The sequence below is a fragment of the Oncorhynchus tshawytscha genome, linkage group LG03 (genome assembly GCF_018296145.1).
Source record: "Oncorhynchus tshawytscha isolate Ot180627B linkage group LG03, Otsh_v2.0, whole genome shotgun sequence".
In the NCBI taxonomy this organism is placed as follows: Eukaryota; Metazoa; Chordata; class Actinopteri; order Salmoniformes; family Salmonidae; genus Oncorhynchus; species Oncorhynchus tshawytscha.
This window is the reverse complement of record NC_056431.1, coordinates 75557143-75571212: the sequence shown is the minus strand read 5'-3', so window position 1 is coordinate 75571212 and position 14070 is coordinate 75557143. Positions and strand designations below refer to the sequence as shown.

The 14070-nt window shown below is 45.9% G+C and overlaps 1 protein-coding gene across 1 annotated transcript in view; it reads left to right on the top strand.

Moving 5' to 3' along the window:
• LOC112224864 (syntaxin-binding protein 5-like) overlaps positions 1-14070 on the top strand; it is a 262601-nt gene that overhangs the window by 228345 nt on the left and 20186 nt on the right. Inside the window, exon 20 of the mRNA XM_042320003.1 lies at positions 1768-1950. Within this exon, the coding sequence (XP_042175937.1) occupies positions 1768-1950 (183 nt within the window). The remainder of the gene's footprint in view (positions 1-1767; positions 1951-14070) is intronic.

Here is a 14070-nt window from a genome sequence, read left to right as displayed (position 1 = left end):
ATTCCTCTCCACAGTATTCCTCTCCACAGTATTCCTGTATTCCTCTCCACAATATTCCTCTCCCCAGTATTCCTCTCCACAGTATTCATGTATTCCTCTCCACAGTATTCATGTATTCCTCTCCACAGTATTAATGTATTCCTCTCCACAGTATTCATGTATTCCTCTCCACAGTATTAATGTATTCCTCTCCACAGTATTCCTCTACAGTATCAACCAACTGTAGTAGAATATTGATTCACTCTGGAATCCACCCGAAGGTGTATGATTTCTTTAATATTTGAAGTTCTGCACCACTCCTGATGCTGGTCTGCTGAACACCTTGCTGGTCATTGATAACCCAACTTTAATTCTCAAATGTAAGCTAAAGTTTGGTTCAGATAGTGTGAAACGCTCTCAATGCCACATCAAAGGACAAAGATAGAGAGGATGAAAGACTCTGATCCTGTTCAATGCCGGATCCTACTGAATGTTCTCTAACATCACTTGTTTATCTTAGCTAGTTATTTTTCATCAATATTTCTTAATTTTATTTGGCACAGATTAACTAAATCTTCTCCTTCTATGTAGACTATTTCTGTATCCAACTTTCTCTCTCCCTCAAATCAAATCAAATTTTATTTGTCACATACACATGGTTAGCAGATGTTAATGCGAGTATAGCGAAATGCTTGTGCTTCTAGTTCCGACAATGCAGTAATAACCAACAAGTAATCTAACTAACAATTCCAAAACTACTGTCTTATACACAGTGTAAGGGGATAAAGAATATGTACCTCTAGAGTCTAAGCAGGAGGGAGGGTTCTACTAAGCTAACTTATGGAATTGTTTTAAGATGGTCATATCAAGGGGTTTCAGGGTGGTGCAGCGGTCTAAGGCACTTGCTTCGCAGTGCTTCAGATTGTGAGCCTGGCTTCCCGGGTTTAATTGAGCAGTGTGTCAAAAAGCAGTGCAACTTGGCAGAGTCGTGTTTCAGAGGACGCAGGACTCTCGACCTTCGCCTCCCCAGAGTCCGTAGGGGAGTTGCAGCGATGAGACAAGACTGTAACTACCAAATCACTAAAAAAATGGGGATAAAAGTTAGAACAACAAAACAAGTAATGTCAAGGATCATTTAGCTATTAGATTTTTGAGTTTTGAGAACCTTTAAGGTATAATATATACATATATACAGTATATATAAAACATATTTGATGAAACATTGAATTTGGCCTTACTGCTATTAGCCAATAGAAACACATTCTATCTGGACAAACAGATTGTCTCTCAAAATATCAAAAGGAACTTTCTACTGAACATCTGACATGTTCATGTTCATGAGAGACTCGCCTTTCCACAGAGGGGTTCTAGTAGTTTGTGTGCCAAACCATTCAGACACTACAGAGACGTTTTCGTGAGAAGACAGATTTTTCGGGATGTCTCATGGTCTGACAAACATCGCTCTAGCTATGCCAACTTTCACCTCAAATACGAAAGGGTGACATCGGTTTAATTGAGACGTTGCCCATGCAGAACAAACAGATATCTCTAGCTTAAAGTGTTGGATTTTGATGGGGATTTTTTAAAATGCTGATTTCATTTTCGCGGGGCCGTGGACATTGACTCTAGGGGGTTAACTATAATTCACTAACTCTATCTCTATAACTATAAATCACAAACTTTTTTTAACTCTAACTCACCAACTCTTTCTCTCATCCTTTCCTTATCGTAGACTTTTCTCATCTCTCTGTTTTGTCTTCTTGCAGTAATGCTTTGTCTTTGTTGCAGATCATGTCAATGGACATTGCACTAGCCCCACCTCCCAGCCATGCTCCTTGGGGAAGTCTCGCATTCCAGGGGCTCCTGAGGGCCCGCGGCTCCCCCGGAGAGGGCCCGGCCGACCACCCTTCCGCAAGGCCCAGTCTGCCGCTTGCATGGAGATCTCTTTGCCAGTTTGCTCCCTCACGGAAGGTGTGTGCTTGTCTCCTTCCCCTTGACCTAAACCCTCCTCCAACCCTCCTCATCCTCCCATCTTAAGTGCATGTCTACCAGTCATCAACAGGTAGGGGGTTGGTGAGGTGGTGCTTGTCTCCTTCACCCTTGACCTAAACCCTCCTCCTACCCTCCTCATCCTACCATCTTAAGTGCATGTCTACCAGTCAGATGGGGTGGTGCTTGGTGGGGGTTTGTGGGTTGGTAGGGGTTGGTGTGGTGGGAGTTGGTGGGGGTTGATGGCTTGGTGGGGTGGGGGTTTGTGTGGTGGAGGTTGTTGGGGGTTGATGCGGTGTGGGTTGGTGGTGGTTGGTGGGTTGTTAGGGTGGGGGTTTGTGGGGTGAGAGTTGGTGGGGTGCTAAAACTGGGGGGGGAAAGCATGCAATTTCAGAATATGGTGGGGACATGACCCACCCCCGTCCCCAGTGAAAGTTGCTGCCCTGTCTCCAGGTTTGACAAACACCACTCTAGCTGTTTCACCTTTCACTGCAGATGTGCCCCATCGGGGATGCAGTGGATTGAGGCGCATCGAACGCAGAAAACTTATATCTCTAGCTCAAACGCTCAGGATTTTTATTAGGCTAATTAGATTGTCGTGGACCGACAACGGCTCAATTACTTGAATACCATTTATTTATTTTCCCTGTGAGCTCAATTCGCATAATGCACAGTTGAACTGCCTGAACTGTGTGATTTGTATTTTTGGGAGTTGTAGTTTCCAACAGGCCAATAGTCTACAAAGTTTAGCACATAAAGTGTGGTAATTAACTACAATGACCACAATCCATGGCGCATCTACTTATCCTGTCTGTTTCTTTTACTCCTGCTACAGAAGAGACAGAAAAAATATGTGATTGTGATTCTGACGTGATATAGAGAGCGGCTGTTGCTTCCCAAGTATCACTACCTGAAAATACGTGATCTAAATGATTGACAGTTGGTATTCAGCAGAAATAAAAGTGTGCCTTATTTACTTTGAAGAACTACTAAAAAGGTGATTTTGTCAGACAGCGTAGGCAACAGCTCTATAGAGATGAGATGAGGACTTGGAATCAAATAATAAAGTCATCAAATAAAATAAATGTAATATACACAAATAAAATATTTTATTAAAGTAAAGTAATGTAAATCAAGTATGTTTAATAAGTGATAAGCATTAGTGGGATGTCACTGCCGTCATGGGACTTATTCTGTGTTACAGCATTCAACCCAAAAAATCTAAACCTAAAATTGAAAACTGTGATTATCTTTTAATAATCTAACCGAAACCGAACTGACCTCAATAAGCACTAATCGCTCAGGACCAACAGGATACCAGGACCAACAGGATCAACAGGACTGTCTAACAAGACTAACTAACAGGACTAACAGAACTAACTAACAGGACTAACAGGACTAACTAACAGGACTAACAGGACTAACATAACTAACTAACAGAACTAACAGGACCAACAGGACTAACAGGTCTAAGAGAACCAACAGGACTAACAGGTCTAAGAGAACCAACAGGTCTAAGAGAACCAACAGGACTAACAGGTCTAAGAGAACCAACAGGTCTAAGAGAACCAACAGGTCTAAGAGAACCAACAGGTCTAAGAGAACCAACAGGACTAACAGGTCTAAGAGAACCAACAGGTCTAAGAGAACCAACAGGTCTAAGAGAACCAACAGGACCAACAGGTCTAAGAGAACCAACAGGTCTAAGAGAACCAACAGGTCTAAGAGAACCAACAGGTCTAAGAGAACCAACAGGACTAAGAGAACCAACCGGTCTAAGAGAACCAACCGGTCTAAGAGAACCAACAGGTCTAAGAGAACCAACAGGACTAACAGGTCTAAGAGAACCAACAGGTCTAAGAGAACCAACAGGTCTAAGAGAACCAACAGGACTAACAGGTCTAAGAGAACCAACAGGTCTAAGAGAACCAACAGGTCTAAGAGAACCAACAGGTCTAAGAGAACCAACAGGTCTAAGAGAACCAACAGGTCTAAGAGAACCAACAGGACTAACAGGTCTAAGAGAACCAACAGGTCTAAGAGAACCAACAGGACTAACAGGTCTAAGAGAACCAACAGGTCTAAGAGAACCAACAGGTCTAAGAGAACCAACAGGTCTAAGAGAACCAACAGGACTAACAGGTCTAAGAGAACCAACAGGTCTAAGAGAACCAACAGGACTAACAGGTCTAAGAGAACCAACAGGTCTAAGAGAACCAACAGGTCTAAGAGAACCAACAGGACTAACATAACTAACTAACAGGACTAACAGGTCCAACAGGACCAACAGGTCTAAGATAACCAACAGGACTGACATAACTAACTAACAGAACTAACAGGACCAACAGGACTAACAGGTCTAAGAGAACCAACAGGTCTAAGAGAACCAACAGGTCTAAGAGAACCAACAGGTCTAAGAGAACCAACAGGACTAACAGGTCTAAGAGAACCAACAGGTCTAAGAGAACCAACAGGACTAACAGGTCTAAGAGAACCAACAGGTCTAAGAGAACCAACAGGTCTAAGAGAACCAACAGGACTAACATAACTAACTAACAGGACTAACAGGTCCAACAGGACCAACAGGTCTAAGATAACCAACAGGACTGACATAACTAACTAACAGAACTAACAGGACCAACAGGACTAACAGCACCAACAGGACTAACATAACTAACTAACAGGACTAACAGGTCCAACAGGACCAACAGGTCTAAGATAACCAACAGGACTAACATAACAGACTAACAGGTCCAACAGCACCAACAGGACTAACAGGACTAACAGGTCTAAGATAACCAACAGGACTAACCTAACATAACAGACTAACAGGTCCAACAGCACCAACAGGACTAACAGGACTAACAGGTCTAAGATAACCAACAGGTCTAAGAGAACCAACAGGACCAACAGAACCAACAGGTCCAACAGGACAGCAGGTCCAACAGGTCTAAGAGAACCAACAGGTCCAGCAGGTCCAACAGGACCAACAGGTCTAAGTGAACCAACAGGACCAACAGGTCCAACAGGACAGCAGGTCCAACAGGACTAACAGGACTTACACCATGTGTTACTACACCAGCCATATTGTCCCTGAGTTAGTGTATCTTGTCACCATTCTGCATTAACTGTAAAAAAAAAAAAAAAAATTCACACATTTGGAACAACACAAATAAATAATCAGAATTTTTTTGTTTTTAAATAAATATAAAATCATATACAAAAATAAGACTCCTAAATATCAAATTGAAGTAACAAAGACAAATAAACACATTTGTGTTGATGTTGCATTCGAGCATCAATACATTACCCATCCCCCAACACTGTCAACCAAGAGTCAAGACTAAACCAATTCACCTTGGTGCTGTGCAGACTGGTTTTATATTATTCTTAATGATTTTTTGCATTAATACTGTACAAAGTTAGAGGCGCGCTATTTGATAGATTTACCTAGCCTAGGGCCTCCAGTGGAGAGACCTGAGGTCAACCTACCCTCGCCCCCCTCCACATCTCGTACTTCTGAGTGGGAGAACTTCCCAGGCATTATTCTGCTTAGCTCACAAACTAAAATCGTGGCGCCCACTCCGACAAGGTTAATTGACCCACAGTCCCACACGGTGACATGATATCATTGACGTGACATGCAAATGAGCGACAGAAAACCGATCGCAAATGTCACCATTACAATTATTTTTGGTGCGGGTACCCTGTGCCGCCCCCGGCAAGATGCCGCCCTGGACAGCTGCCCATGTCGCCTATGCCTACATCCGCCACTGACTGGGGCGGATGTAGGGGCGGCAGGTAGCCTAGTGGTTAGAGCATGTAGGGGCGGTAGGTAGCCTAGTTAGAGCAAGGAGGGGCGGCAGGTAGCCTAGTGGTTAGAGCATTGGGCCAGTAAATGAAAGGTGGCTGGATCGATTCCCTGAGCTGACAAGGTAAAACACTGTTCTGTCCCTGACCAAGACGGTTAACCCACTGTTCCTAGACCAGTTAACCCACTGTTCCCCATTAGGATGTCATTGAAATAAGAATTTCTTCTTAGCCTCTCTGGGATATGTGGGACGCTAGCGCCAAAAGCCAGGGACGATGGATAGCGCCATGCAATATAGCAAATTAAAGCTACACTTGTTGTGAATCTAGCCAACATGTCAGATTTCGAAAAGGCTTTTTGGCGAAAGCAAACGCTATTATCTGAGGATAGCACCTCTGTAAACAAAGAGAGAAACCATATTTCAACCCTACAATATAATTCATGCCTTATTTTTGACAAGCTTCTTTTGTTGGCATGCCAATATGTCCCATAAACATCACAAATGGTCCTTTTGTTCAATTAATTCTGTCGAGATATATCCAAAATGTCCATATTTGGTGCGTTTGATCCAGAAAAACACCGGTTCCAACTTGCTCAACGTGACGACAAAATATCTCAAAAGTTACCTGATAACTTTGCCAAAACATTTCAAACTACTTTTGTAATACAACTTCAGGTATTTTTTTACGTAAATAATCAATAAAATTGAAGACGGGATGATCTGTGTTCAATACAGGAAGAAATCAAACTGTAGCTAGCTTTCTGGTCACGCACCTCTATCTAACAGTACACTTCAAGTTACCCTCGTTCAAGATGGCCGTACTTCTTCATTACACAAAGGAATAACCTCAACCAATTTCTAACGACTGTTGAGGTCCAGTGGAAGCAATAGGAACTGCAAGAAGGTCCCTTAGAAATCTGGATTCCCACTGAAAACCCATTGAAAAGAGAGTGACCTCAAAAAACAAAAGAAATCTGAATGGTTTGCCCTCGGGGTTTCGCCTGCTAAATAAGTTCTGTTATACTCACAGACATGATTCAAACAGTTTTAGAAACTTCAGAGTGGTTTCTATCCAAATCTACTAATGATATGCATATCTTATCTTCTGGTGGTGAGTAGCAGACAGTTGAATGTGGGCATGCATTTCATCCGGACGTGAAAATACTGCCCCTGTCACCAAGAAGTTTTAACTGACTTGCCTGGTTAAAAATGTAATGTGTATCATCGTACTGCATGTATCTACTCTCTGTGGGTACTGTCTATGTAATGTGAGTTTTTGGCCAGTTGGTGTGTCACCTGACTGTTGTCTAACTCCCTCTAGGTGTTTCACCTGACTGTCTTCCACCTCACCTGTCTAACTCCCTCTAGGTGTTTCACCTGACTGTCCTCCACCTCACCTGTCTAACTCCCTCTAGGTGTTTCACCTGACTGTCCTCCACCTCACCTGTCTAACTCCCTCTAGGTGTTTCACCTGACTGTCCTCCACCTCACCTGTCTAACTCCCTCTAGGTGTTTCACCTCACCTGTCTAACTCCCTCTAGGTGTTTCACCTGACTGTCTTCCACCTCACCTGTCTAACTCCCTCTAGGGGCTTGTGATTGTCGTATGTGTGTCCCTTGTTACAGAGCGTAGGTATGTTTCATTGCTGTGCTCAAATGTGTCTCCAGGCAACCAGTCAGAAATAATATTAAATAGAGGAACACCTCTATCATCATCAACATCATTTGACAAACTGTCAAGTGGTGACATCCACTTTTCTCTGTTTCTTGTTCAGCCAAAACGTTTACCTCTCCACTGCGAAACGCTGTCTGGATGGGTATCAACATGCAGTCATCATGTACAATCATACCGTCAATCTTTGTTCACAGTCAGAACAGCTATAGAGACTTACTGTATGTTCCACTTCGCCAAATTAGCTACATGACCTTTTCTGTGACTGTATCCCAACTGGCACCCTATGCCCTACATCACTATCCCAGTCTGCTGTTCCCACATGCTTCAAGAGTGCCTCCATTGTTCCTGTTCCCAAGAAAGTTAAGGTAACTGAGCTAAACGACTATGTGCCGTAGCATTCACCTCCGTCATCATGAAGTGCTTTGAGAGACTAGTCAAGGACCATATCACCTCCACCCTACATGACACCCTAGACCCACTCCAATTTGCTTACCGCCCAAATAGGTCCACAGACGATGCAATCTCAACCACACTGCCCTAACCCATCTGGACAAGAGGAATACCTATGTGAGAATGCTGTTCATCGACTACAGCTCGGCATTTAACACCATAGTACCCTCCAAACTCGTCATTAAACTCGAGAACCTGGGTCTTGACCCCGCCGTGTGCAACTGGGTCCTGGACTTCCTGACGGGCTGCTCCCAGGTGGTGAGGGTAGGAAATAACATCTCCATCCCGCTGACCCTCAACACTGGGGCCTCACAAGGGTGCGTTCTCAGCCCTCTCTTGTACTCCCTGTTCACCCACGACTGCGTGGCCATGCACGCATCCAACTCAATTATCAAGTTGGCAGACCACACTATAGTGGTAGGCTTCATTAACAACAACGAAAAGACGGCCTACAGGGAGGAGGTGAGGGCCCTCGGAGTGTGGTTTCAGGAAAATAACCTCTCACACAACATCAACAAAACAAAGGAGATGATCATGGACTTCAGGAAACAGCAGAGGAAGCAATCCCCTATCCACATCGACGGGACAGTAGTGGAGAGGTTGGAGAGGTTTAAGTTCCTTCAAGTTCCACGGACATATCATGGTCCACCCATACAGACAGCATGGTGAAGAAGGCACAACATCGCCTCTTCAACCTCAGGAGGCTGAAGAAATTTAGCTTGTCACCCAAAGCACTCACAAACTTCTACAGATGCACAATTGAGAGCATCCTGTCGGGCTGTATCACAGACTGGATTGACAACTGCTCCGCCCACAACCGTAAGGCTCTCCAGAGGGTGGTGAGGGTCTGCACAACGCATCCCCGGGGCAAACTACCTGCCCTCCAAGACACCTACACCACCCAATGTCCCAGGAAGGCCAAAAAGATCATCAAGGACAACAGCCACCCGAGCCACTGCCTGTTCACCCCGCTATCATCCAGAAGGCGAGGTCAATACAGGTGCATCAAAGCGGGGACCGAGAGACTGAAAAACAGCTTCTATCTCAAGGTCATCAGACTGATAAACAGCCACCACTAACATTGAGTGGCTGCTGCCAACATACTGACTCAACTCTCTAGTAACTTTAATAAAAAAATCAGATGTAATAAATGTATCACTAGTCACTTTAAGCAAAGAGAGTGCACTATATAGGGAATAGGGTTCCATAGGGCTCTGGTCTAAAGTAGTGCACTATATAGGGAATAGGGTTCCATAGGGCTCTGGTCTAAAGTAGCGCACTATATAGGGAATAGGGTTCCATAGGGCTCTGGTCTAAAGTAGTGCACTATATAGGGAATAGGGTTCCATTTGGGATGCACATCCTTACAGTATCTTGCCTAATAGAAACATATTTGCCATTCAGCTCCTGGCCCTGTGATAAGAACCCCTCTCAGTCAGGAGTAATTTTCTCTAAATGGACAAAAATGACAATGTGTTTCCAGAGTGCGGAGCGAACAACTCTGTCCGGTTTGTTAATCCTGAACGGGATATGAGTTCCACAAAGGTCGTTTTCTGCCCGGTTGATTCAGGTTGGCCTGTCTGCTGCCGAGGTGAGGTGAGACTCCGTGCAGCTTAACTAAATGGATGTCCAATATGCACTCACAGAGGCTATCGACCATAGACCATAGACCATTAAGACAGTGACAAGCCGTGTAACATAATGTTGCATGGTTTCATTGAACTCTGCCCTCCACTAAGCATTAGAGGGACATGTACTTTGCCTGTACTTAATAGTCACAGTGGTACAGCTCAGCTCAGTCGAAGTGGTACAGCTCAGCTCAGTCACAGGGGTACAGCTCACAGCTCAGCTCAGTCAGGGGTACAGCTCACAGCTCAGCTCAGTCAGGGGTACATCTCACAGATCAGTCCAGTCACAGGGGTACATCTCACAGCTCAGCTCAGTCACAGGGGTACAGCTCACAGATCAGTCCAGTCACCGGGGTACAGCTCACAGATCAGTCCAGTCACAGGGGTACAGCTCACAGATCAGCTCAGTCACAGGGGTACAGCTCACAGCTCAGCTCAGTCAGGGGTACAGCTCACAGATCAGTCCAGTCACAGGGGTACAGCTCACAGCTCAGCTCAGTCACAGGGGTACAGCTCACAGCTCAGCTCAGTCACAGGGGTACAGCTCAGTCCAGTCATAGTGGTACAGCTCAGCTCAGTCACAGTGGTTCAGTTCAGTCACAGTGGTACATCTCAGCCCAGTCATAGTGGTACAGCTCAGCCCAGTCATAGTGGTACAGCTCAGTCACAGTGGTACAGCTCAGCTCAGTCACAGTGGTACAGCTCAGTCCAGTCACAGTGGTACAGCTCAGTCCAGTCACACTGGTACAGCTCAGTCCAGTCACACTGGTACAGCTCAGTCCAGTCACACTGGTACAGCTCAGTCCAGTCACACTGGTACAGCTCAGCTCAGTCACAGTGGTACAGCTCAGTTCAGTCACAGTGGTACATCTCAGCCCAGTCATAGTGGTACATCTCAGCCCAGTCATAGTGGTACAGCTCAGTCACAGTGGTACAGCTCAGCTCAGTCACAGTGGTACAGCTCAGTCCAGTCACAGTGGTACAGCTCAGTCCAGTCACACTGGTACAGCTCAGTCCAGTCACACTGGTACAGCTCAGTCCAGTCACACTGGTACAGCTCAGTCCAGTCACACTGGTACAGCTCAGTCCAGTCACACTGGTACAGCTCAGCTCAGTCACAGTGGTACAGCTCAGTTCAGTCACAGTGGTACATCTCAGCCCAGTCATAGTGGTACATCTCAGCCCAGTCATAGTGGTACAGCTCAGCCCAGTCATAGTGGTACAGCTCAGCTCAGTCATAGTGGTACAGCTCAGCTCAGTCACAGTGGTACAGCTCAGCTCAGTCACAGTGGTACAGCTCAGCTCAGTCACAGTGGTACAGCTCAGCTCAGTCACAGTGGTACAGCTCAGCTCAGTCACAGTGGTACAGCTCAGCTCAGTCACAGTGGTACAACTCAGTTTAGTCACAGTGGTACAGCTCAGTCCAGTCACAGTGGTACAGCTCACTCCAGTCACAGTGGTACAGCTCAGTCCAGTCACAGGGGTACCACTTTATTTTAAGAATGTGAAATGTCAGAATAATAGTAGAGAGAATAATGTATTTCAGCTTTTATTTATTTCATCCTATTTCCAGTGGGTCAGAAGTTTAATTAGTATTTGGAAGCATTTCGTTTAAATAGTTTAACCAGAAATTTGTGGAGTGGTTGAAAACGAGTTTTAATGACTCCAACCCAAGTGTATGTAAACTTCCGACTTCAACTGTATCCTCTACGGATCTGACTATCCAGATAACCTCTGTAGTACAATGACCTATATTTAAGAGCTGCACAAATCACACACAACAAAAAACCAAACATACATTGTTATGAGTGGTTATGTCAGCAGTTAAAGGTTAGTGGAAGTAAACTGTGACAAATGCATTGTTTTATGTAGTGTTAAGAATGGCAAACATGACTTACAAAATCCTTGTACCCTAATATCAGACCAAATATCAGACAGAATATCAGACAGAGTTTACTATAGTCCCTTCTCTGACCTTTCAGAGTCAATCTCAGGATTCTAGACTGTCAGATCAAATACGGCGTTATTTGTCACGAGCAGCGAATACAACAGGGGTGTTGACCTTATCGTGAAATGCTTACTGACGAGCCCTTTCCCAATAATGCAGAGGTCAAAAGTAAGAACATGCAAATAAAAATAGAAAACTGTAAACGAGGAATAACAATAACGAGGCTTTATCCAACGAGTACTGGTACCCAGGCAATGTGCAGAGGTACGAGGTGGTTGAGGTAATATATACATGGCGGTAGGGGTAAAAGTGACTTGGCAATCAGGATAGATAATAAACAGAATAGCAGCATTGTATGTGGAGAGTGTGAACGTGTATGTGTGTGTGTGTTGCGTCAATATGTATGTGTGTGTGTGTGTGTGTGTTGCGTCAATTTGTATGTGTGTGTGTGTGTTGCGTCAATTTGTATGTGTGTGTGTGTGTGTTGCGTCAATTTGTGTGTGTGTGTGTGTGTGTTGCGTCAATTTGCATGTTTGTGTGTGTGGTGTGTGTGTGTGTGTGTGTGTGTTGCGTCAATTTGCATGTTTGTGTGTGTGTGTGTTGCGTCAATTTGTATGTGTGTGTGTGTGTGTGTGTGTTGCGTCAATTTGTATGTGTGTGTGTGTGTGTGTGTGTTTGCGTCAATTTGCATGTTTGTGTGTGTGGTGTGTGTGTGTGTGTGTGTGTTGCGTCAGTTTGTGTGTGTGTGTGTGTGTGTGTGTGTGTGTGTGTGTGCAGGGGTACAAGGTAGTTGCAGTCAGATAATTGAAGTGTGCGTGGGTATGTGTTTGACTAGAAGTCAGCATGTGCGTAGAGTCAGCGTGTGCGTAGAGTCAGCGCGTGCGTAGAGTCAGCGCGTGCGTAGAGTCAGCGCGTGCGTAGAGTCAGCGCGTGCGTAGAGGTCAGCGCGTGCGTAGGAGTCAGCGCGTGCGTAGGAGTCAGCGCGTGCGTAGGAGTCAGCGCGTGCGTAGGAGTCAGCGCGTGCGTAGGAGTCAGCGCGTGCGTAGGAGTCAGCGCGTGCGTAGGAGTCAGCGCGTGCGTAGGGAGTCAGCGCGTGCGTAGGAGTCAGCGCGTGCGTAGGAGTCAGCGCGTGCGTAGGAGTCAGCGCGTGCGTAGGAGTCAGCGCGTGCGTAGGAGTCAGCGCGTGCGTAGGAGTCAGCGCGTGCATAGAGTCTGAAAGTAGGTGCAAAAACTGTCAACGTGGTAGTCCGCGTAGTAGAGCTCTGTTAACCAACCTGAGCCCGACGGACCCCGACATTATACATCGGGCTAGGGACGGCAGGGCCTGCTGTCTCAATAACTAGGGATGGGCAGGGCCTGTTGTCTCATCAATAACTAGGGATGGGCAGGGCCTGTTGTCTCATCAATAACTAGGATATGGGCAGGGCCTGCTGTCTCATCAATAACTAGGGATGGGCAGGGCCTGCTGTCTCATCAATAACTAGGGATGGGCAGGGCCTGCTGTCTCATCAATAACTACGGATGGGCAGGGCCTGCTGTCTCATCAATAACTAGGATACGGTATGGCCTGCTGTCTCATCAATAACTAGGATACGGTATGGCCTGCTGTCTCATCAATAACTAGGATACAGGCAGGGTAGGGCTCATGCTTAAAATTCATTCCCGTGCAGGGCTCTACCAGGTAACCATTTAATTAACTGTTCAGCAGTCTTATGGCTTGGGGGTAGAAGCTGTTATGGAGCCTTTTGGACCTAGACTTGGCGCTCCACACTTTCCGTGTGGTAGCAGAATGAGCAGTCTGTGAGTTGGGTGGCTAGGGTCTTTGAGAATTTTCCAGTCCTTCTTTTGAAGCCACCTGATATAGAGATCCTGGATGGCAGGGACCTCTGCTCCAGTGAGTACTGGGCCATCCGCATTCTACTCTGTAGCGCCTTTTAGTCAAGGGCAATGCAGTTTCCATATCAATCGGTGATGTTCCCAGTCAAGAGGCTTTCAACATTGCAGCTTTAAGAAATTTTTGAGGATCTGAGGAGCCATGGCAAGTCTTTTCAACCTCCTGAGAGGGAAAAGGCGCTACCTCGCCTTCTTCACGACCTTGCTGGTGTGAGAGTACCGTGTTAAGTCCTTGCTGACACTGACGAACTTGAAGCTCTCGACCTGCTCCACTGCAGCCCCATCGATGTGGATGGGGATGTGCTTGCCCCTCTGTTACCTGTAGTCTACGATCAGCTCCTTTGACTTCCTGGCGTTGAGGCGGAGGTTGTTTTCCTGGCACCAAACAGCCAGGTCTCTGACCTCCTCCCTGTAGACTGTCTCATCGCTGTTGTGTTGTCAGCAAACTTAATGGTGTTGGAGTCGTGCTTGGCCACAAAGTGGTGGGTGATCAGGGAGTACAGGAGGAGACTAAGCACGCACCCCTGAGAGTCCCTCGTTTTGAGGGTCAGTGTGGCGGATGTGTTGTTACCTACCTTCACCACCTGGGGGCGGCACGTCAGGAAGTCCAGGATCCAGTTGCAGAGGGAGATGTTTAGTCCCAGCGTCCCGAGCTTGGTGATGAACTTGAAGGGGACAATGGCATTGAACGCTGAGC